At 37.0% G+C, this 25,912-nt stretch overlaps 1 protein-coding gene across 1 annotated transcript in view; it reads right to left on the bottom strand.

Moving 5' to 3' along the window:
• Nucleotides 1-2,773: 2,773 nt before the first annotated feature.
• Nucleotides 2,774-25,912, bottom strand: part of LOC101156903 (myosin light chain 3) — a 111,946-nt gene continuing 88,807 nt past the window's right edge. The window contains exon 3 of the mRNA XM_004074745.5: nucleotides 2,774-4,032. Coding sequence (XP_004074793.1) covers nucleotides 2,993-3,601 — 609 coding nt within the window. The 5' untranslated portion in view covers nucleotides 3,602-4,032 and the 3' untranslated portion in view covers nucleotides 2,774-2,992. The remainder of the gene's footprint in view (nucleotides 4,033-25,912) is intronic.

Here is a 25,912-nt window from a genome sequence, read left to right on the forward strand (position 1 = left end):
ATGTCATTGAGATGCTACAAACTTCATCATTCTGCGTTGAAGTAGGCGGGAACTAGAACATAAACATCAACCATGGCGGACGATGCTGCTGAGACCAGTCAGTGGAAGGGAAGCGAGGTCACCGATTGGATTAATATTTGGGGCGACAGCTCTATTCAGGCCAAACTCCAGGGATTTTATCGCAACCGGGCATTTTTTGATAAAATTTCCAGCGAAATGGCCGAGCGTGGTGTTGAACCTTTCCTGCAATGCCTTTTTTTTTTTCTCCTTTTCCGACCGTGGTCAGAAGCGCGGGGGACAGAAGGCGGATCCTCCTTCGGGGTTCACTTCCCCGTTCAGACCCTAAGATTCTCCAGAGCAGGTTAATAAAGAGTCAATAGCATTTATTCTGGGGGAAACCTTCTTTTATTTCCGTTCTCCTTATTCCCTAACACACAACATGAATGCACACCCTCACTGCCCCTCTCATTCTCTACCTCGCTGCACGCGCTCTCTTCTGTCTCTTACACGCACACACACGCGCGCACGGCCCCAGCACATAAACATCCTCATTCCACAGTAGTGGGTACAGACGATCCTGCCTCCATTGCTTTCTTAAAATGAGAAGATTGTAATTGTGCTGTCTCCTTTGTGAAAATAAATGTTATAATGCAACAGCTCCGCTGTTGACAACACTGTTGTTGACATCCATTGCTAACGTTAGCTAACAAACAACGAGTGACGTCGTTCACCTTTGAGTACTCTTCTGCGCATGTGGGTCACTCCTGGGTCATTCACTGTTACACAGGAGATCACAAAAATTCACATTTAATTGGAAATGTGAAAATCCTTGCAAAATAATTGGATCTTTTCAAAAAAATCGGAATTGAGCATTAAGCCCTGCGGCGTGAACGTAGGCTATGAGACCCTTAAATGTTGACTAGGCATTAGTGGAGGAAGTGATGTAATTAATACACAATGTTTTAATGTTTCATCGTATTCACACAGTCCCTTCCACCGCTTTTTTTACGTCTCAACATAAAATATAACGTTTATTAGAGAAGCTAAGCATCTGCAGTCTTTCTTTAAACACGCTAGAAACACAATAGGGATGTTTTACAATATGAATTTTGTGCAGGTGATTTTAACCACATTGGCTGAAAAGTCATACTAGCTGGAATATATTCAATGATTTAAAAAGATAGCGGTGACTTGTAAACAGGGGCGGCCGTGGTGCAGCGGTAGGGCGATCGGAAGATTACAGGTTCGATTCCCGCCTTGCCCGTCCAGGTGTCAAAGTGTCCTTGGGCAAGACACTGAACCCCACCTTGGCTCTGGGTGAAGGTGGGTCCAGTGTTCGGCATCAGTATGTGAATTTGTGTGTGAACTGGTAAATGGGTTTGTGACTGAAGCGCTTTGGGCCTTGAGGAAGGTAGAAAAGCGCTATAAAAGTATACGCCATTTACCATTTACACAAAATCCTTTCATAGGGTGCAAATTCAAAGACATATAAATTAGTAGGTGTATATTACTTACCTAAATAAAAAGGTGAAAAGCCCATTTGTTTTTTTTAGATTTCGTTTTTACATTAAAAAGAAGCAGATGTCTAAGTTACGCCCCTTGAGGTCACTTAAGCAACTGACCTGGGTCAGATTTTTTCTTTTTTCTTTAAACAAGCTTATTGCAATTAATGTAATTCCAACAGATTCTAAAGCAGAGAAAAGCAGCACTGTGGAGACATGCAACACTTTAAAGCAGGGATGTGCTTACGCAATCAACATTAATCAGCTGATTCTGTCCCAAAGAGTCTCTTGCATATCAGTTTTGACCCGATATGCAATAAAACTGTTTTTTTTTGCATCAGAATTCAGAATCAGCTGATTTATATTGATTTTGTAAATGGTCAAAGAGTTACAATAGGTCAGAAAACATGTGGTGTCAACGGCAAAATCTGCATGTAGGTTAATCTGAAGATCAAAAGGTTGTTAAAAACATGAATCTAAGTTGTTTTAATGTGATTATGGCGGATGTAATAAAAAAAATTAAATTCACTGATTACTATTGCTATTCCTAAAGACCAGTTATTTAGTGTATACAATTTAAAAAAAATAAAAACCCATTTAAATGTCCCCCAAACCATTAATTTGATGAGAAAATTCATCTTCTTTAAAAATATATTTTAGAATATCATAAGATAATCTTTATGAAAAACAAGTAAGCAAAGACTGTTGATGAAAGATGTGTTATAAGTTTATATATGTGTATATTTGACTTTGACAAAATTTGGATAAACATTCCCTGATTGTTTAATTAGTTCTACTCAAGTTAGGTTCAAAATGGCAAAGGTGTTGAATCTTTTTTTTTTCTTTACTCACAAATGGACCTTTATAAAGCCATTATTACAATATCCATGTGTTATTTACTTAATGTGAATTTATTATAGGAAAGCAATAGCAATTCATTTCCTGTCCTATTGTAGTTGCACCTGTTCTATAGCTGTCAGAAGTGGGTGTGCATCTTTGTGCATGTAGGTCAAAAATATTTGCTGATCCACTGCAGCTGCTCCACAGTCACAAAGAAAAACCTGCACACTAAAGCCCTCTTTCTGTGAAGAAAAACAGAAGTGGTTTATTTTCAGATTGACTCAAATCCGCATTTTCTCGATTAAAATGATCGCGCCAAAATAAAGCTGTGAATGTGAAAAGTTTAAAACACCTTCATATGTTATTTTTTTTTTTTTATTGAATTCAAAAGTCCTTTTAAAATTGGAAAATTGAATGGATAATTTGAGGCATTTTGTAATTAGATACACTTTATTAAAACTTTTTTTATGTCTACAGGATCTCACAGGACTCTCAAAATTACAAGTCGTTGAGGTTATTCATTCATGTATTACAATCTTCATGCTTGACAGCATTAACATATCACTGATTAAATGACAACCTCACCTCTAATTAGTCAAATCAGGGTTTAATTAAAAAGATGAGAAGTCTTTGTAACTTGACTGTCCTTGCTAACCAGAGAGAATGTGCTTTACGAAGGAGGTATAATTGATGCATCCGTTGGCATCCTCCTGCCCTGCCATCAGTCTGTCCACTTCATCTTCAGTCATCCTCTCCCCGAGCGTTGCTAGCACATGCCGCAGCTCGGCTCCCATGATGGTACCGTTGCCTTCCTTGTCAAAAACCCTCAGCCCTTCCACAAAATCTTCAAAGTTGCCTTGATTTTTGGAACGGGAGATGTGCTGCAGCATTGGCAAGAATGTCTCAAAGTCCAACATTTTAGTATTCATTTCCTCTGGCCTTGGTTTCCCAAGCACTTTCATCACCTCTGCATTGGTGGGGTTCTGGCCCAGAGCCCGCATCATGTCTCCACACTGAGCGTATGTGATCTTCATTTCTCCTGTTGGTGTGCGGTCAAACAAGGTGAAAGCTTCCTTGAACTCCTCAATCTGGTCGGCCGTGTACTCGAGGGTGATGCTTTTTGGGTCAAAATCCGGCTCTTTGGGAGGCTCGGGCTCTGGCTGTGGAGGAGGAGCAGGCTTTGCTGCTGGAGCTGCCTCTTTCTTGGGTTCGGGCTTTTTGGGCTCTGGCTTCTTTGGTTCAACCTTTTTGGGCGGCATCTTGCAAAGGTGTGCTGAATCTTCCAGAGACACAAACAGAGGTCCGAGCAGGATGGAAATGCACGCAGGGAAACTCCTCTTCCCAAGTTTTATATGTGCTTAGTCCAGGGATAGTAATTTTAAAGAGCAGACTTTAAAAGGAAGAAACCCCAAATAGAATCTGTGATGTCAACTTTAGGTATTGTTCTCAGCTGCTGTCATCTGGTGGACAGGGCTATTTGTTGTCATTAGCGAAGGTCCAGTTGCATTAGCCTTAAAATGCTTTGTGTCTCTTATGGACAAAAGGATTAGAGTTTAGCCTGGGATCATCCACTGAGTTCAAAAATAGCTTGGTTGTGAAATGCAGAGAGTATGAGACTTTTTTTTCCTTCAAAAGAGCTGTACCGTCCTTCTCTTCCTTTAGACAGATAAAGGAGATTGTGAAGCACAGTCTGTAATAAGACAATAGATTCGAGGTTATAAAACTGCTGGAAAACATGCCTTAAACGAGTCTGCTGAGGCACCTTTTTTGTCAAACCATTGTTTTTCTCCTCCTTTAAGTTTAAGAAACAAACTTTTACATTTTGCCTCTTACTTATTTTTGAGGTAATGTGAAGTGCTGAGCTTTCCAGGAAAATGGAAAGTGTTTTATTTGTTCACGGAGCTGAATGCAAAACCTTCATGCGTGGTATGTCATCAACAGGTTGCAGTGCTGAAAGAATATAGCATTCAGCTCCACTATGAGACTCTCCACAAAGAAAAGTTTCACCATTTGCAGTTAAGAAAAAAAAGATTTAGCAACTATTAGCTGGACCGATAAATAACCATCTGGATTTACTGCAGCCGTGACATCAGTGATGGAGCAGTGAAAGCTAACTACCTTATTGCAGACAAGTTGGAGCAAACATCCAATTCATTTTCTGATGGTGAATTTGTGGAAAAAAGATGAAGGCTGCAGAAGCCTTGTTCCCAAAAAGCAGTCGACCTTAAACATGAGTCTGTCAAGAATTACGATCAGATCCAACATCTCTGAGGAAACATGGGCAGCCATATGAAGGAATCATGTCATTTATTGTATTTTCAGTCACTATTGATGAAAACACCATCACATATAACTGTGAATATTTTTTAGAGGTGTTAAAGAGACGTCACAGTGGAGTTTCTTGAGTTGATATATACAACAACAGCTGATGACATAGTCAGCTCTCTAGTTACTGCGCTGGACGATATTGAAGTGAACTAGTCACATGAAGTAATTTTGGTCACTGATTGCGCCCCATTAAAAGGTCAGGAAGAAGGCAGGTGTTGCCACAAAATTCAGGCAGCAACCAGGAAAAGTTTCTTATAATAATGAATAATAATAATGAACATTTTATTGTGTTTTGCACACTTGAATGACAGTAAATGTGTTTCTGCACAGGATTTGAATCCTGATATTGACGGTCTGGTGAAGTTTCAGGAGAGAAAGGAGGTTAACTCCAAACTCTTATGTTCACAAATGTTTGCAAGTTTATTTTAGTGTAACTGTCATCGTTTGGACGTTTACATTTTAAGAAGATGTTTCATTTTTTTCTGTAGCCCCTCTTGAATTTATTATCAGGATTGCTTCAGTGTCAGATTTAAAATGATCAGTCTGTATAAAATTGAATAAAGCAATATTTTTTAAAGTGAAATTAATTTTATTTAAGATCCATTGGCCTCTGTGAATGAATGTGTAATAAGAAAATGATTAGGCTACCATGTTGGTTGAGGCATGTTTTCCAAATGAGTAAAAAAACAAAAACAAAGCTGTTATTTTTCCTTTACGCTACTGGTCCGGCCCACTTGAGATCAGACGGGTTGAATGCGGCCCCCGAACCAAAATGAGTTTGACACCGCTGGATTAAATAATTATTTTTAATCCTCCAAAAAATTAAAAAACAATTCCACAGATTATTTATTTGAAACTTGCCTGACAAGCACTAATTCATGAATTTAGAAATTAGACATAACACAAAATGCAGAGTGTGAACAGTTAATGAATGTTAAACATATATAAAAAAAGATTATATTTCAAAATATAAGATGTATTTTCTTGCTGGGTTAAGTAGTGACATTTAACAAATGACTTCTCAAGTTCCACTTGTCAAAAACCTCCAATTTTTAACTTGGAGTTTAAAATGTTTGATTTTTGGGGAAAATAAAAATGTGATTCACTTATTATTTAATAAAAAAAATTTCAACCATATTAATCATAAAACGCACTTAACTTGGCACAATTTGGTAGATGAATACTAACAATAACTGTAAAGAATGTCTGTGTCTGATGCATTTCTTTTAGAAAATATATTGCATGTCGAATAATTAAAATAAACCAAGCAAAACTAAATTGAGATGTTTTATTTTTAGTATCAACAAAAAGCACACTTTTCTGTTGTGAACAGCTACCATAACCTTACATTTCCTGGTCCTTTAATGCAGCAATGCTTTCTTTGCTAAGAGCTTTTACCAGATGTTTTGTCTCCAAGAGTTTATTTAGTCCCCTGATTAACGCTGGCGACTTGCTGGTTTCACATAGAACCCTAGCTGATTCTGCAGTGTCTTTGTCATGGTTGCATGGGTTTTTCCTCTATTGTCAGCCTTTAAAGCCCCCCAAAAAATTAACATGGCAGCAGTAGCAACACAGTACCAAAGTTGCACCACAAATGAGCAATTTGGACTTGAATTTAACACTTGAAAAGTTCTGTGCTCCATTCAGCCTTAAACTCTACACTTTAATTTTACGGAAGAATCTGCTTGCTGCACTTCGCTTTCTTTGAACAGCTGATGACAGACGTTGAAGATCCTTGGGTAGCATTGATAGGCAGCTCTGGCACAGAAACCGGAGACTTTCACCTACTTATGTCTATTCACTGTAAGAACTCCATCATGCTGTTTATTCACAGGTTTTTCTTCAATGCTGTCTTTGCTAAAATTTTGGTGAATCTAAGGCCATAATTGTTGTTTCTCTCACAAACATCCATACACTCAAGTAAATAGATAAATTTATGTGAGATAAAGGATTTTTATTGTCCTTTAACGCTGCAATTCACACCGGACGCAATTCATGCATCATCTTCTTTTGACGCACGTCAAATTTACTGCTCGACGTCTGCCCTTTACGCCTTGATGCCCCGGCCGCGGAGCAACCCTTTGATCGAGTCACTAAAAAAATGACCTGCCCAAAGCTGAATCCCTGCTTGGTTAATGCGCCATATCAACCTTGCCACGCCCAACGCCAAAACCTCGCCACGGGACCTCAGATTGCATCTGTCCATTGACTTAAAATTGAAACTCGATGCCCCTGACGTGCGTATCGTGTTCGGTGTGAACGCAGAACTACCACTTCAAGAAACAAACTACTCTCCCATGCAAAAGCACACTCACCCTGTTGTATAAGACACCAGTGAATTAAACAAAAAAATAAAAATTTAAAAGGACAAAGTATATCCTTGCCTTTGGCTGGCAAAGTGGTCTGATGGTAAACATGATGTAATCAAAAGAAGTGAGTCAGACAGGGTTCAGTGCAGGTTGTGTTTGATAAATGGGGCTGGTAAAACTTTGTTTTATGTTCACTGGAAGTGCACATAACTGTTTACCTTTTCAAGAGCACTTTGTTTGTCTTGTCATTTTTTTGGGTATAATTTAATGCCACTGATTAATGCTTGACATCATTTAGGGTGATGGTTGAAAGGTGTAGGACTGTTTATTCTTTGTGAAATTCAACTAGCCTTATTTGCATTGTTTTCACATTTTTCTAAACAGTTTATCTGCTTGTTTGTACCAGACCTCACATTTTTAATATTTTTTTAGAAAAAGAAGACCTCCCTTATTTTCTAAAGCACTTAGCCTTTTGGCTGTACGAAATACATTAAACTGGACAAGGTGTATGTGTCCAATGTCTTTGTGCTTTCATAACTTGTAAAATTACCATATTTTCTGCTATATAAGGTGCGTCAATGGTCTATTTTCAAAATACTCACATATAAGGCACACCGAACTATAAGGTGCTTTAGGCGAGACAAAAGAGTCAGGGACTGGTGGTGGAGGACCCAAATTAGACTTGGCGAAGTAAACTTAAACATTTAATGAACAAACTTGAACATAAAAAACCCTATAGAGAAACAGAACAGAACAGATGACCTGACAAGGAAAACATTTAAATAGACTGAGGGCAATTTACTGAAATGAAAACAGCTGTGAATCATGACACACCTGAAACTGATGTGACTGAGAAACAAATAAAAACAGGATATGATCAAAAACTATTAAATAACTGACAACAACTAAAGCAAAGTTCACAATCCTCACAGAGAAAATTTCATCAGTTATTCAGACTTTGAACTGTGTTCTAGAACGTGTTTGTGACACTCAACACGCAAGCTAGTGTAGTCACTTTACCTTTAACTCCCAACTTTGTTGACCGATACCATTAAAAAAAAAGGTCACAGTGACTACACTAACTCCCTACCTTGTTACTACCATGTATAAAACCCCACAAACTTGCACCGCTACACGTTAGCAGCATTAGCGTATTCAGAATGATATCCCAACTTTGTTTGCAAATCGTAAAAAAAAGAAAAACAGACTGACATTTTGACAGAGGCCCATATACCTGTCAAAATTGCTTCAAAATTGGTAAATACAACCAGAATTAATTAATGTGTAAGGCACTCTATAAGGCGCAGTGTCATTTTCTGAAATAAATAAGGCTTCTAGGTGCACCGTAAAACATGGTGCAAGCAGGCAAAGGAATTATTTTTAGAGTGCAATTTATGTTTATGTATTTAATTATTATGTCACTTAAGTTCATTTACAACAATGGAAGAAAGCATATATGTTCCACAGCAGGATGTGCAGTTACATCATTCAGTTTGCAACTTTAGGTTTTCACACGTCTTATGCTACATACACACTAGACATGTGGCGCACGTTCAAGAAAATGATGAACGCAAGTTTTTGTACACGCTTTTAGCATACAGTGTCCATACTGTACTGTCGCTACCCAATACTAGCGCATGTACTCACAGTTGGAAGAATCATGTTGCAAAATGTCAAAGCGGTGCAAATCTGGTGAATCTTACTCCAGGCCTTTTCTTTCACAGCTCTATTCTGATAAATGAAAGACTTGATGTCATATAATTCTGGCTGGGCACAAACACAATAAGTAATTTCTTATTTGTGATCGATATTCAAACAGTTGGTACTTCCGTTGATTCGAAAACGACTCTACCTAGACGACATTGCCAAAGCGAGTCCCTTATTGGTCAGAGTTCAACTGGAACTTTCAAACTTTCTGGTTGATGTGCACCATGCGTCAGAAGCATGCCTAAAGCTCCAAAAATTTCATAGCGACACATAAAAGCGAGAGATTTGAACACGAAAGCCCGACACGCGCATACACGTGCGTTTTACAAAGACTTTTTCTTTTAACGTGATCACTTTAACATGCTTTTCCGAGCCCCGTGTGAACGTAGCATTACAGTTTATCATCAGTTAGAAAAAACAGTTCGTCAAAGGATAATCACATTTGCCCTTCTCTGTCTTTATGCCAGTTCTGCTTGATCCGTCAGTCTAAAGCCAGAAGTCCTTGAGCTGAGCAGTGCGTATGTGCGTGTGTGTTTGCAAGAGTGTGTGTCTGAATGGCTGTCCTTAACTTCAGATCATTATCTCCTTTATCTTTACTTTTGAGGTCACATGGTCAGTATAACTGACAGCTAATTTATTGTCTTTTGGTGTGCACGTGCGTCTAGGTTTGTGTGTAACTGGCTGGAAAAAAAAAGTCAAAAGCTTAGGAGGTACAAGAAAGGTCAAGATACACTAAAATACTTTTTCAGAAACATGCAATTTAAATCCTTCATCATAATTGAAAAGAAAAGAAAAAGAAGCTTTAAATTGGTTTGAAAATTGATGATGAACCGCTACCATTTTGCCAACAAAAATGCTTGAATTTACGACTTCTTCGTTTTATACTTGGTGTCACACTGACCTGTCAAAGAAGCAATTCTATTTCCCCCTTCTTTCCTCAAGATTACAGCTCCTTTGGCTTGGCTTCTCTGCATTCAAGCTTAAACAACTCTCCTCCTCTTCAAACTTGTATAAACATCACAAGATCACCCAGAAACAAATGGTTCTCCACTTAGTTCTGGGCTAAAGCAGTTCCATCTGCGTCTTGCACAGATGTTGTCTTGAACCAACTGAGTGGGCCTCGGAGGTAAAAACATGTCATCGGTCCAATTTCCATCAAACTTCTTTGAAACAAGCTTCAATCAGTAAACCCCCTGAACCAGTCAATTGCTACCTTCACTCTCTGAAGTCAAAACAAGAGGTAATTTTACTGGTTTCTGTGATCTTTAAAGAGCTGTCATCTGCTGTTTTATTTTCTGCAGCGGCGTTTTATCCCACAGTTTCAAAAACAGATACTTTATTAATTCCTTTGGGAACAATTTGCTGCACTTAAATTTTGCTTAGAGATTTTTTTCACTGCTAAATGCTCTCTGCTACTGACACATTTTTATGTTTTAAAACATTCACTGCACCTCCTACATTTAGATCAACAGTGTAAATAAAAATGATATTGGCTATGCTATAGATCCAGGCTTTGCACAGATGAAAACAAACCTGGAAGCTAAATTTAAGATTGTGTGGGGAGATGTGTTTTTTAAGCCCGTCCAAATGTAGTAGATAATGAAAATAATGAAAATAAAGCAACAGATAAATGCTAACGTCATTTGAAAATAAGACTGAAATAGAAAAATGTATAGATCAGTTTAGTAAGATTATGCAATAAGTGCGAAAGTAACGTATACAAATACAGCCTCTTTAAAAACCTACTCTGATCATCTTTTGAGCAATTTTCAGTGTTCCCAGGGGTCTTTTAATTATAATTATTATGCTGTTTTTATCCAAAAACATAAAAGCGTTTCCTAGGACATAATTTCTGCAGAGTTGCAATAGTTCTTTAGAAATTTGAAATTTTGAGCCATATTTTCATTATGTCCTCCATTAAGAGAAAAAAAGCCACAAGAACATGATAAAAACACTAAAAACGTGATTTTCCTTGGAGTGCGTATTCAACACATTAAAGGAGGTGCTTTGCAAGGTGCAATTTTAAATATTGTCAAATTATAAAGAGATAAGGTAATTAAAATCACTAAAGCTAAAACATCTGTGTGAAAATTACAGATAAGAGAAACAGGAAAATGATTTATTTAAACAAAAGTTTGTTCGAAGAAAGACCCTATTCTATTTGCAGATAAAATGCCTTCTGCTCATCAAATCCTTCAAGGCTCTAGTCTGTGTATATTTATCTTGGCATGTTTAATGCTGGATTGAAAGTTGGTGATCCTTACAGGTGTTTTCTTGGCATAGCTAATACATAGGGTCATAGTCACTGCCTATATAGGCAACACTGGCAAAAATACATAAATATAAAGGGGAAACTGGATTCCACATTAAACAGAGCAAAAATTTAGTGAATTTTTATAAAAAACAACATAAACTTTATTGTGGTGATATTAATGCGACATATAGAATGTTTTGTTACACAGTTATAGACCTAGAAAGCAATGATACAGGTCACCCTGTAGCATTGATGTAGGTGATAGCTTATTTATTGCTCTCCTTTGTGCTAGTCTACCTCTTTTCTTCCCTTTCTGACCCCAACCAGTGAAGGCAGATAGTCTCAGTCAAATTTAGTCAAATTCTGCTGGAGATTTTCCTCAGGTTAAAATGAAGTAATCGCTCACCATTGTCACCTCATGCATGCTCAAAGTGAGGAATTGCTCCAAAATTTCTGTGGAAACTGAAGGGTTTGTTACAGTTTGTTTGTCTTTAAAGCTAAAATAAATCAATCAATCAAAAGAGTTGGTGCAACCCACATGACCCCTTCTCACATGATATTCTTAGAATGGATTCACCCAAATCCATCAAAGACTTTAAATCAGGCTTTTTGGCTAAGTCTGGTGATTTACTAACGTTACCCAAAGCATTTGTAGACACGAGGCTTTATTTTCTGTCACTACGAACAGATGAAGATAAGGTGGTTAAAGACAGCAAGCCTTTAATCCCAGAAATAATGAAAGGCATGAGGGCGAGGAGACCAGTGGTCTGTTCCGGACTAATAAAGGAGAGTGATAGAGACAGCAGTTACATTCTTCCTATTGCAACGGCAGGATGTGACTCCGATTTTAAAGACCCTTGTTTAGTTTAGTGGCTAAAAAAAGCAATGATTATTTGCCTCCCTTTAAAGGGTCAGTGCTACTACATATGAACTAACTCTGTTTTGCGAGGAGGCAGCTGCTTTGCTTCATTGATCAAATTGCAGGAAAAAAGCTATAAATTGCCGGAATCATTCTGATGAAAAGAATAGTAAACACCTACCAGGCATGTGCTGGCATATAACTGTTGACAGTGAAGCATTTAATAACTAAAGATAAATGCCCCCCCCTCTCCAACTCCCCTCCATTCAGCTGCCACACCAAAAGAATTGGGCCTAAAGCAAATTACTTTACAAAGTGCACTTGTTTGAATTAGCCAATTTCAAAAAGGAGATTCATTTGCATTTTATGTGACCCTATGGAATATAAAGAACAGCAATGCTACAACTTTTTTTTAATTTTTTTAAATAAATTCTGTAATAATATTGCATTGGTGGAATGGAATGACTGTTGGAAAAACCGGCTTCCAGACATCTGTGTAAACAATTTAATTAGGACCATGTTTGATGAATTATAGCTGGTGAAGGCACTGCCTGTTCTAATACTTCAGTTGCTTAATTACAGCAGACATCCATGTGTTCAGTCTCTTTGCCTACCCCATACGATCCCCCTCACTCAAAATGATAGAAATTGAAAAAGTACGAAAGGGAAAGTGCATTTCACACTCTACTGAAGCAAAGCAGGCAATTTGAAATTAATCAAAACACAATAAGTTTACAACATGATAAAGAGGTGCTGTGTATGAAATGAGGGGAGATGATTTGTGATACATGGGCTTGTGTTTAATATTGTACTGGAAAAATATGGATTTAAAAGAAATATATAAATATAGATTTGAATAGAAAACCCATAGCGACGTTAGAAGTTCAAATGTTGTTAAATGGCGGCAAACCATTAAATTTTGGGTGAAAAAAATCAAAAAAACTATTTCATTAACACATAATGAGGCATACTGGAAGTCCTGGGGGAAAAAGGATTTCATCTGCCTTTCAGACAGTTATATATAGAGACGACCTTTATCATTAAAAAAGGTGCACATCAGTGAAGCCAACCACTGAATGTCAGCACTCATGATAACAATAGCTCTGATTTAACCTGGTGAATGCTGGATCAGAGGTGAGTACATTTCACGGTTGGAGTTGGGTTTTGTTTTCAAGTCAGACAATCCGTGTATGCTGGGTGCGTTGGGAGACCATCAGACACAAAAACAGTGTTAGAAAATTGACTAAAGTTAAGTGCAGTAGTAGAACAAATGTAAGAAAAGAAAATATATAACAAAAACTTTTAGTTGGACTTTATTCCGTGATCCTCTACAACTTTATCCCTACAGGAATGGACAATGACAAAGAGATGCTTAAGGTTTATTTATAAGTATATTCTGTAATGCTCGAATCATGCATTACTGGGGGAACCGCAGTGCACACATCAGTCTCAGTCAGAATGAACACTATGCCTCCTCACAAGCTCAGTTTGGAAGTCCTTATGGAAGATTAGGGAAGTTTCCAAGCTATTCCCATCCCCACCCCCATCCAGATCCCATTCACCACGGGAAACTTGGCTCGGTGGGGGAATACTCTCTGGTTTAGCTGGACTAGTCTATTTCTGATGTGTCTCACGCGCCATGTTTAGAGCATGTCTCTGAATGGTTTGTACCTGTTTATCTCAGCAGCATACAGGCTTATGAGATGTTTGCCGCAGAGCTTACCGTGTCCTTTTCTCAGCTGGAATGTCTGCATGTTTATTTCAGAGCCTTAATCCTGACAAAAGTAGACCAAACATGTCTTCGGATTGGTTCCACCATCTAACATGAAAATGATCACCTCCTTTTTTTTTATACTCCCTCTCTAAATAAACCTGACTTTTCCTTAGCAAACACTTTCTGACTCAAGGATAACATATGAAACACAATTTTATGAAAAAAAAATACAACACAAGATTGCAATAATCTGTAAAGCACGGCATCTACTATTTCTCTTTGTTATTGGATCGGATTCAATGTTTCTGACAAAGATGCATAAATCCTTTCCATAACTTGGCAGCTGGTAATGTTGCCATCAAAAATCCAGACAGAGATCAACAGGTGAAACTGGAAACGTCTGTACTGAAAAATATTGCTGTTTATCACACTTAAAATTCACATTCTAAATAAGACTGTGCTGATAAGTATCATTTGTGTTCTGTATCTTGCAACAGATACCTATACATTTTTACCAGAGAGTTTTTGAGATTAAACATATTTTTGGTTAAATAACAAAACTGCGGGAAAATTATAAAATACTTAGTAAAAAAAAATACTATCTTTAGTTGGGGACATGTGAGCAACTCTCATAATCAAGGTTCGCTTAAAGTTAAATATATTGCAAATCTAATATATTGCCACACTCCCTGTCTGCTTCATCCCTCCTCCTTACCTACAGTGTATTGATGGACAGATTTTTTTTCGCTCATCTTAGTGTCAGATTTTCACCTTTGATGTAACATTCGTCTTTCCAGCAGATCTGGTATAATTGTTACAGCTTAAATTAATAACTTAGTCAAATCAGTGCTTGTATCCCCCACCTTTTCACCTTTCTTCCTTTTACTCTCTTCCACCCTCCCCTCACATTCTTCCCCTCTCCCTCCCCACACACACTAAATGTAACAAATAAATAAAAAATAATACGACAAAAAGGGGTTTATACAAATCTACACTCTAGTTTCTTGAAGCTATATAACCTCTTTTTGTGATAGTAAAACCTGTCCAACACAAAAAGCCTTCAGCTCTAATCTGTTTGCTCAGCTGTTGGACAGAACAAGTTAAAAAAAAAAAAAAAAAAGTTAAATATATTTTTTCATAAGAAAAAAAAAAACACATACTGGGGAATCTTGCCAAAACAACACATCTATGATGAGATGAGGGCAGTTGCCGGGCAACAGAGGAAGCAGTTGTACAGGCTGGTCTTTGAAAAATCTGGGGCTTCATCCAACAAGGTCACTGACTCTTTTCAGCTGTAGATGTGACCACAGAGGAGGAGGAAGGATATTCAGACTTTTTATGTTGGAAGGAATATTTGCCTGATTCTGGTTAATACTGCAGAGTACAAAAGTCAACTAAAGCCTTCATTTTGATGTTCATTTAGCTATTATCCACAGATGGAGTTATTCTTTAACAAACGGTTCAGTTATGGAATTAGTTAATTAATTATAAAGTGTTTTTGATCATGCGAAACTTAAAAAAGTAAGCTGTAGACAACGATAAAAGCACATCATAAAATTTATTTACCATACACATGGGTACTAATAAGTTGTGTTTGAATTTTAAAGCAGAAGTCCTACACATTCATCTGTTTGTGTGTGTGTTTTTATGTCTTACCACCGGTTAGGACAGATATCTTCAAGTTAACATATTTTTCCTTCTTAATTCTTTCTTATCTATGGCTCGGTTTCAGAACAGTTCGCTGCAGGCAGAGCATTAAAGGAAAGAGAAAACTGACTTTGTGCAGGTATGCAGAGGTATAGATAGATTCTGCCTCAGAACCGAAGCACTGTAAAATCAATTGAAAAACAATGTCAATGCGGGTTTGTTAAATACAGAACTTGCGAGGCAGGATCCCGGAAAAGTTGATTTTCAGATAGAGCGTATTGAGTGTTTCCAAGCAACCTGGCAAAAAACCTTTAAGCCTGGAAGGATAGTTAAAAGAAGAAGTTAAATAATAGCAAAGTTGATTTGCCACAAGCTCCCCCTTAGGTTATCCACCTGAAAATGAATTGATAAATGGTATGTGCAACTGTAAAATCTAAATCTTAACCACTGTTTCTTGGTCAGACTAATACAAATATCACTTTCTATAAGACTTTGAGGTTGTCAAAGTCAGAAGCTTTTGTAAAAAATTCTGAATGTGGGTTTAAAGTGACCTGAAGAACCTTTCACCACCCTAACTGATAGCGACATCTCACAACAAAATGATTTAATATTCCCATGGTCCAAACAGTCTAATTGTGCACAAGTATAATACACTCACCGGCCTCTTTATCAGGCACACCTATCCAATTGTTTGTTAATGCAAATTTCTAAACAGTCAATCGCGTGGCAGCAACTTTACTTATTTAGGCATGAAAACACGATGAAGATCTGCTGTTGTTTCAAACGAGCATCAGAATGGGGGGGGGGGGGGGGGGGGTTAATTTCTATGGGCCCCGTAGTACCAACTGAGTGCAGTTAATATGCTAGAAACTACGTGGGTATTGTTGATGGCTACTTCCAGCAGGATAAGGTGCCATCTCATAAGGCTGGAATCATCTCAGACTGGTTTCTAGAACACTACAATGAGTTGACTGGACTCCAACAGCCTCCACAGTCACCAGATCTGGACCCAATAGATCACCATTGGGATGTGGTGGAACGGGAGATTAACATCATGGATGTGCAGCCTACAAATCAGCAGCAACTGCATGATGCTATCATGTCAATATGGACCAAACTACCTTGTTGAATCTATGTCACAAAGGATTAAGGAAGTTCTGAAGGCAAAAGGTGGTCTAACTCAGTACTAGCAAGGTGTACCTAATATAGTGGCCAGTGAATGTGTCAGCATAAAGAAGTGAATGAAAAAAAGGAAAACAACATCCCCACAGATCAGTAATTTAACTACAGAGGGGAATTTTTGGGAGCCAAACACTTAGTGTATTTGTTTAGGCTGTGAAATTAGACCCATTTTAAGTGAAAGAAAATTGAGGCAGATGTAAGAAGCAACCTAGTGGCTTCAGAAAGCCTCTTGGGTGAGAGGGGAAATTTCTTTAACATATAAAACGAAGTCTAAATTAACTTTTTTAAGACATTTATTTGCAACGAAACAATCCTGAATCCATTCTGAATGTCTTCACCAATAAGCCACCTAGTGGTTATTATCAGGAATTTAGGCTATGTTATTATTTTATTCTATTACTTGAATTTAACCAGACTTAAGTGTGTTTTTTTATGTGTTTCAATCTGGAAGTTAGAGGGTTGCCACTTCTGAAAATCCTGGTTTAAAAAAAAAATCTTTATAGATAGATGGATGGATGGATGGATGGATGGATGGATGGATGGATGGATGGATGGATGGATAGATTTTTTAGGGTGACAAAGCTTTTTAAATTGAGTGTTAGGAAAAGAAAATATTAAACAAACTTCACTTGTTTATTAGGGAATTGTAAGTAGTATGAAGTGCTGTATGTCTTTTTGAATTTGAATGAAAAAAGAAGAGAAGTGATATAAATTTGATTAATCTGGGAAGAGGCCAATAAAGTCAGTATTGGTGTGTATAACCCTAAATAAATTCCCTTCTCTTTTTTGTCATCCTTCAATCTAATGTTTTTCCTTAACCAGATGTTATCTCATTTATAGGTTGGTTTCTAATTGTCATTTTCACCCTTTGAGGTTTGCTCAGTGAGTCTGAAGTTAGCTCCTTTGCGTGTTTTCCCTTGAAATTTCTGAGTTCGTTTTGTTTGAGGTCTTCAAATTTGGTCATAAAGTTACCAGTTATTTTTACATCATCTTATATGCCTCATGTTTTATCTCTAGTGTTGTTCTTTTTTTGTTTTTTTTCCAGTAATTCATTTGTTTTCTTTTAAAAGATTTTAACTCAGTTAACAAAATTTGCATATGATGCAGGGACGCTCCACTAAAACGATTCATGATATTGGGCATTAGAAGGGTATCAGTTTTTGACAATACCTGCCTGTTTTTAGATCCATTTTGTATCCTTGGTGGAAAAAGTAATCAGTATATCTCTCTTTCACTGTCTAAACAAAGCTGTGAGGCACATTAAAGTTTAATATGAGGTGGCAGCATATTGTGTCTTCCAATAGACTGTTGAAATTGTTATTGCTAGGCAAAAGAAAGGGCACCGGAAAAACCCTTGAAGCTATTGAACTTTTTGAAAGATCCATTCTGATGAAAATTGTAGTTTTTATGTTTTTAACATGTTTTTGTGAATTTTATCTGATGATTCAGATCATATATAAAGAAAATTAAAATTGCAATTTCAAGTATTTCTTTGTTGAAATCATTGTGAATCAGGAGAAGACGAAAACAAGGTGCCATTGTGACTTAGAAGCTACAATCGGCAGGCTACAAGCTCCTTCCTCCGCTCCATTCTGATGCTTCTACTTGTAGACGTTGAATCTCCAATTTTCCATTGGATATTTGAGAGTTAGAGGAACAGAATTCCTCCTTTTTATATTGAAGCTGGCATGTAAAGGTCTCCATACATTTGGGACATACTCTTAGTATTTCCAGCTTGTAATTAGCAAAAAGTCATAAGCCACAGAGACTTAACAAAGACTTCCAAACAAGCATCTGTAACTCTAATTATAAATGTGACATTTGAGATTCCTTGCAAAAAGTGATAACTGGAAAGTGGTCACTTGACCTCAGTTGCTGACTCGTCATTGTTCAAATGTCAACAAGCAAAAAGATGGCATATAGAGGCATCATTTATGTGACCACAGCCACGACTCCCGCTTTACAGGAGTGCGCAGTTATACTTCTTTGAAGTTGTTAAGATCTGTTCCCCACCGAAGATGTCACTCACAAAGTTGTATTTTTATCCTTCCTCTACTTGTTAAACTTAACAAAGAAAGAAAAAAATAAATCCTTTCTCGTCGCTGTACTTTTCTTTTCTCATCTATTTGGCTCCCTGTTTCTAATGCACTTGAGGGATGAACTGTCGCACCTGTAACGCTGATATTAAAATGTCTGCTGTGGATTTGTGCTCCATTAAAAGGCTCTGTTCATAAGATCACTATCAAGCATAAGAAACTGGAATGTGAAACCAATGTAACTCAGTTGGAATTTTAATGAGGCTGCTGTACCAATGCTTACACACTAACAGGCAGCTACAGCTGGCCACAGGCCATCCACAGACTTGAAGAACTGCCAGATGATACGTGTATGTTTTTCCAATAGAAGAATGAAAAAGCTAAAGGCAGTTTTTTCTTCCTTTTTTCACTAATTATATCATTTCAATACAATCTTTAGTCTTCTATAATCAGTTTATATTGAAGGATTTTTGACAGGAGTAGGAGGAACTAATAAGTCCCCGTTCCTTTTAAAGGGAAGTAGATGGTTATTACAAATGTCACAAAGATAGATTGCTTCAATTATCCATGACTTAAAGCCAATGTCACATCAGGCCAGATCTTTACAGACTTATGTGTCTTTATTTCTTTTTTGTAGGCTTATATTGGTACTACTACATGAGCAAAAAAAAAAAATATATATATATATATACATATGACTTGATTCACTCATAATTGCATATTGCAAAACTTTCTACTATGCTATGAGTTCATTATAGATTTTATAAAGATTCAAATGTTAATCTTTTTTTTTTTTTTTATTACAACTTAGTAATGACAGTACTAATCGGGACACTGTAACATGTTTGCTCCTTTTAACCTTGGAGAACCCAAAAACAATTTTCTTTTGGGGATTTTCAAAGTTAATTTGACAATTTCCGTTTATTTATTAATTTGACAAGCAGCAATTCACAGAAGCCAAAAATAAATAAAATAAAAAATAAATAATAATTGTTTTAAAATAAATGAATAAAGTTGTTCATTTTACAATATTTATTTATCTTTTTATTTTAAATTTAAAACAAAAAGAAGCAATGGCCAAATTTGACCCTGTGTGTTCTCCAGATTCTCCAGGGTTAAAATAAATGCTCCAGCATTCACATTATTTCCACTGCCAGAACTCTTCAACCCAATGAATGTAATTCCAGTGGATTCTGAAGCAGAAAAAAGCGGTTTTGCACTGTTATGCAAAACTTTATGTTAGTAATGCCATACATAATGGTACAAATCTAAAGAGCCCTTCAGGTGCCTGTGGTTAAAAAAAAGAAAATGCTAAAAACAGATTGCTAAACCGTGCCCATGGATTAATCAATTGTGCTCATACTGATGCGCATGTCTTTGAGCAGAGCAGCTGGACTGGTAGCTTCGTGTTTGCAGGCAGAAGAGAGTTCTTTGTTACGGTGTGCACGACGGAGGAGGCTACGGACTGCAGTATGTCCAGCTGCTATGCGTGAGCGAGCTGCCGGACTCAGGAGAACTGTGTCTCTCGGGATATTTGTATCCCCGAGCAGAGCAGCAGCTTTGGGACGGGCGGGGGCGACTTTTGAATGAACAGTCCTGAGGAACCATACAACAATAATATGAGTATATATTTAATTTAAAATATAATAATTTGTGTTACCAGTCAGGTCCAGACAAAATAAAGGCTGATGTTATTTCAATTTAAATTAATCCACGGCTAAATGTTGTGAGCACGTATTAACCTAATCCTAACCCTTCTTCCAGGTCAGATCGGCTAAGAATAAAGCACTGGCCACACGGATTTAAAAAACTATAAGCAAACATGCACTTAATAATTATCATAACAAAAATGAAAGCCCGTTAAGATCATTTTGCTCTATGTCGTGGCTTTGTTTGTTTACAATGAAACTTGCCATTTCTTCTTCTATGGTCGTACTGTAATTTGTTTAGACCAGTCACTATCTTACACATCATCGGACCGACATGCAGCCAATAAAATAGTGTGCCGTCATCATGAGTCGCAGGCCCCTGAACACGGCCTACTCCAAGCATTTTCTTTCACGATATATGACTGACTTGGTTTGAGCCAATTGATGATTGGCTCAAACCGCAATCATCAATTTCTTCTCTATGATCAATTTTAAGCATTTCCGTGATTTAAAAGGAACACCATCCATACGTCACTATCAAAGCCAAGTCTTTGATTGGTCAACGTACGACCTGGTCTAACTTTTAACGTGCGGCCATTGAACACGCAGAAAGTTGAAAGTTTGACCAGTATGTAGAGTTTGAAACTGATCTTTAAAAAGTGTGTTGCTACGTGTAAACGCGAGAGATTTTAACGCAGAAGCCCAAAACACACACTTAGTGTGTTTACATAGACTTTTGATTGAAAGTGATTGCTTGATTGTGCGTAGCTGAGGGTGGTGCAAACGCAGCTTAAATAATCTGAAAATAATGAAAATACAGAAAAAAGCAGGTGGCATAATGCCAAAAAGAGCCAAAAATTGAACTTGTATTACACAGTGGAAGGGGGGCAATAAAGGATATGTACTTTTTTTGAAATTACTGGCGATGTAGTTAAGTGACTCTACTCAAATTAAAAAAAAAAAGTACGATGTTTTATGAGGGTAGAAATTGCTCTTAATGTTGATAAAAAATAACTTCTAACTTCTTAATGGCTAAAGCAAGCGTAGGAGTTTAAAATCTATTTTCACTGACATTGATGATTTCTTTCTTTTTGTCTCAGCAATTTTTTTTTTTCTGATATGCCATTTTTCAAACACAGTTGCTTAAATAATTGCAACCATCTGCGAGGGTCATGCATAAAGATGGCTGTTCTGGCAATGAAGACCTTTCTAAATAATTAAAGGAGAGCAAGTGCTTACAGATCACTCTGATTTTCTGGCACAATATGACAGCTAGATCATGTGACATGTTAAGTTTCTGTTAAAAAATAAGTCAACATAATGGAAGCCATCTGTACATCTGCATCCTCCTCCTGGTCGTATCTTAACAAAAGCGTATAATTGAAGCCTCATCTTTTACCCCTCCCGCATGGTCTTCTATCTGTTTTAGCCAATCATTTGTATGTTAACAGGCAACTTTTAAATTAATTACAACTGCAAGTGGCGTTGTATGGTCCACAGGCGCTAAACACCACCACCCTCACCCCCTCCTTTTCACCCACCCTCATTGGTTGAATGACTGCTACACGCCCCTCATTCACCCCCTTCTGCCCCTGTCACCCTTGACATAGCTGTATGGCTATTTTAATAATGTTAGTGGCTTTTCTGATGGTTTTATCGTATTGGCAAAAAAAAAAAATTTTTTTTGCTTGTCTGGGAGCGAAAAACAGGTATATGTAACCTTTAGAAAGAATTGGCTAAAGTAAACTTTCAGATTTTCTTGGTAACTGAGGTTTTCTCATTAACTAAGCCTACATTCTTAATGTGTTCATATCCTGTGTCATATGGTTTTGTTTAGCATGAGCCAAAAATTAGTTTTCAAAAAATTCTGTTGAAAAAAGTGCGAGCAACAAGGGAACATCACTTTTGCAAACTCACAATCCTGACAGCAGTAAAAACAACAATTCTAATTTCTATATTTTTTCATAAGTAGCTTCCCAATAATGCTCAAGGAGTTAAAATGCAACAAATTGAAATCCCTAGGAGGAGTTTAAGTTTGTAAGTTGGCTCAAAGGTGTTGTTTTTTTGTTTTTTAGGGGGGAAATTCAAAAATGCCGAAAAGTCAACAAAATTTTGGTTGTGGTAATAAAATTAACCTTGTTAAAAATGTGGAGGAATCTAAAAAGTCACCAAATTTCAAACTTCACTACAAGAAAAACTTCAGGTCTGGTTGCCATTGCATAATAATTTACAAAATTCGTATGTGTATCCCATTTAGAACCCACAGGAAATTTTGGCCCCATTAATCTTTTCTTACTGTTCATCTGCTGATATCTTTTTTTTTTTTTTCGTTTGTTCATTGTGTCAAAAATTCACATCACAGGTCACTAGGTGCATGCATAATTTGGCTAGTTTTTGAGTACCCCGGTGTGTGGCTGTGACAACTTTTTACTCAGTGCAGTAAGAAAGGAGAAGCAAAAAAAAAAACATTACTGGACTGGACTGGAAAAACTACTGACATAATTATGTTAAGTAGGTTTTTCTAAAACTGAGTCAAAAAGATTTATTTTATCCGCTTTGTCGATGGATGTTAGAGTTGTACCAACTCCGCTTCCTTCTTGCACTAAATTCTACAGCCATGTCTGTTCAGACGTGGTTCTGCACACAAGTATCTTGGAGGAGTGTTTGCATACACCTTACACTTAAAAGTCAGGCTTGTCTTGCTATAAAGAGTTGCTTCTTCTCACAGCACTTTTTTATGTGCTGTTTTCTCACATGCATCTGCAGATCACAGAAGAGAACATGAATAAATAAACAGAACAGCTTGGATTAAAACGAGAGACTGATTTTCATTTATTTATTTTCTTTAATTGCCATTTGATCCATTCCATCCTGGGGGCATTAAACACAACAGTTGTTGATTATGGCCTACGGATCCTCACAATGCCTTCATACACCCAATGGAAAGCACTTACTTATCCTGAATCAGCATCATCTTACCACATGTGCAAATACATTTAGCTGTTGGAGGACATAAAGCTCAGTTAAAGTAAAATGACAAAACAAAAACATTTGATGCTGAAAACGCATTTGGTTTTTGGCAAGAGCCCGTAGTTAAATAAATTGCTTAAGGTGGAGGATTTTTATTGAAGTAAACAGTATGCACATCTAACAGCTGGGGCCACTGCATCAAACTGTAATAAGCACGCAAATGGGGATGATGATGATGAGAATACTGAAGCACATTGGGCTCTGATACAACTCCAAACCAGAGAGGCTAAAATACAACTAACCCCAGCTTTGACTTTGCAGAAGAGTGAACCTTAAGCACTTTAGTTCTGTAATGTTTCAATAAAAATCTTCTGTCGATATTTTCTCTGATTAAATGTGCCAGAAAATATTTAATTAGAGATTAGGCTTATTAGCAGTCAAATGAGAAGATGAGATGGATCAAAGTACGAAAAAAACGGAATTAATTAAAATGAAAAAAATATGTTTTTTAAAGGATTTAGATTAAGGATAAAACTACAAAAAATAAACTTTTAAATTCACTCTAATTTATTTATATATATATATATATATATATATATATATATATATATATATTTTTTTTTTTTACATTTTAGTATTATAAGCATTCTAACATGCTTATAATCTAGATCACATAGCATTGGTTAAGTGAACAAAGAGAAGACTAGAAGCTACATCCACACTGAATGGGATTCACGCATCTGAGGTTTCCAGTTTAAATGTTAAGTAAAGTCATGATCGGTCCTACAGCATATTTTGAGCATCAGGCCTGGCGTACATTGAATGTATAAGCAAAGTGGACTGAGTGGTCCTTCCCCTCTCATGATCCAAACATGAAGTACCAAGGCTACCAAGAAGCCCAAATCTCACAGACCTCTTTTGAGAAATAAACTGGTATTACTCAGTCATTCTATTTGTCAGAACATCCATCCTTGCTCTGCTACCTCTTTTTAACATGATCTTGCTAATCCCTTTTTTGTCATAATATTTTTTTTCATTTCCCCAAGTTTTTCAAGTCAGAAACTGACCCATTAATGCCTCCCTAAAGGCATGTGGTACCTGCTTGTCCCCCACCTTGAAAGCTTGATAGACATATTCTTCAGAACTGCTTTCAGTGGAAGGGATGTGGACTTCAAACATGCTCACTTCTGATTGGCGACATTGACTCAGATCACTGTTGACCGGCCCCAACATGGCAGCACCTGTATCTCCGAAAAATGGTGACTGAATTGGCTTCATTTAGCTGGAGCCAAAGATGAGGAATCTATGTGTGATGTCACACTGGCTCAGTTGAGTTCATGCTTATACAGCGGTCTAGAGGCAGTATAGTCCAATAATTTTGCGGTGTGAATTCCGGAGAAGAGAACAAAAGCTGCAGTATGTTGTATAGCAGATCCAAATAATCACAATAAGTTGGGTTTACGACTTTTACATGCCTCAACTGTCAATCTGATGGGAAGAAGTGAAATAAAAAAAATAAAAAAACTTTACAAAAATTCTGACAAGGTTGAGTTGTTTTTAGTGTGATTTTGTTTTCATTTGTGACTTTTTTTATTTTAAAACACGTCATTTCTGTTTAATTACATGGTTACTATAAATAACTGCATCTGCATGGTAGTCAAGCATATGATGGCTGTTCTGACAATGTTTAATAAAGATTTCTCTGATTTAATTTGGAGAAGACAATTAGCAGTCAGAGATGGCCTTGAATGGAACACTTTGTTCATTAAAAGACAAAAAAGATAAATATTTTTAACCTATGTCTATCTAATTTTTTAATTTGAATACAATTTAGTGAAGACTTAAAAGTTGTGAACAGTCTTCTTGTACCTGGGTTTCATGAGCCTGGAACCCCAATTCATGTATAAAATAAATAAGTGAAACAGGTGAGCCCTGAATCTTTATTCTATGAAAGTTTAATTATGTGAATGGAATTTTGAATGGATACACTTTTCCATGATATTTTATTTTTTAGGAAAGGGTCTGTACGTGGAGTGTCTGCAAAAATCAGGGGGGGGTGGGGGTGTATACAGAAAGTCTGATTGAATTCAGATTAAAAATGAAAAAATTCTTGACTAATCTAGAGAGAAAAAAAAGCATAAACCAATACTTTTATGCTTCCATAAGCTACACATTAAAGTGACTATTCTACCAACTGTCCCACGCTTGCTATCCTCATTCAACCTCTGCTTTGAGAAAGCAGTGAGATTAAGTTGCAACCATTCTCAGGAGCCATTAGGTAATTGGATCTTCCAAAGCAAAAAGCTACAGAGCTTTTGAAGCAGCTGTAGGAGGGCCGACACTTAACTTTGCTTACAAATGCAGCCAATAGAAGATCAGGAAAACAAAGTGTCAGAGAAGAAATTCAATTGTAATGGGGCACCTATACAAGACCTCCTTGCACTGCTCCCTGCTTTGTTGCTGAATCAGGTTTTAATAGACTGAATATACCTTATCTAGGTAATTAGTGGCAAATAGTCCACAGAGAGCTAGCAAAAAGCCAGGATGGTAGATCTTGATGACCGGGGTTGGAAAGCTGATGTGTAGAATATAAAAGATAACAAAGGGCCTTATGTTAGAAGCTCTTAAAACATCAACCATACTTTTCAGTTTATATTCACCTTGGTTTTAGTGACTCCTGTTCAGATCCCTGACAAGTTTTTGTTCTTGTTACCTTGTTGCAACCAGCCTTTTGTAGTACATTGTTTCCTGAATTCCTCTGCCTCAGCAGTATCCTTTGTTCAAAATTCTTTACACAAAGAAAAACTCCATTTCGACCTGGAGGCTTAAATGTCCTTTGTTCCCCCTGTTATTAGGACAGTCTGCCTAAGATCAATCTTCAGCATCTCCATACACTTTGACAGAATTTATATCCA

The sequence above is a fragment of the Oryzias latipes genome, chromosome 12 (genome assembly GCF_053564925.1).
Source record: "Oryzias latipes strain Hd-rR chromosome 12, Olatipes_Hd-rR_3.1".
Classification (NCBI taxonomy): Eukaryota; Metazoa; Chordata; class Actinopteri; order Beloniformes; family Adrianichthyidae; genus Oryzias; species Oryzias latipes.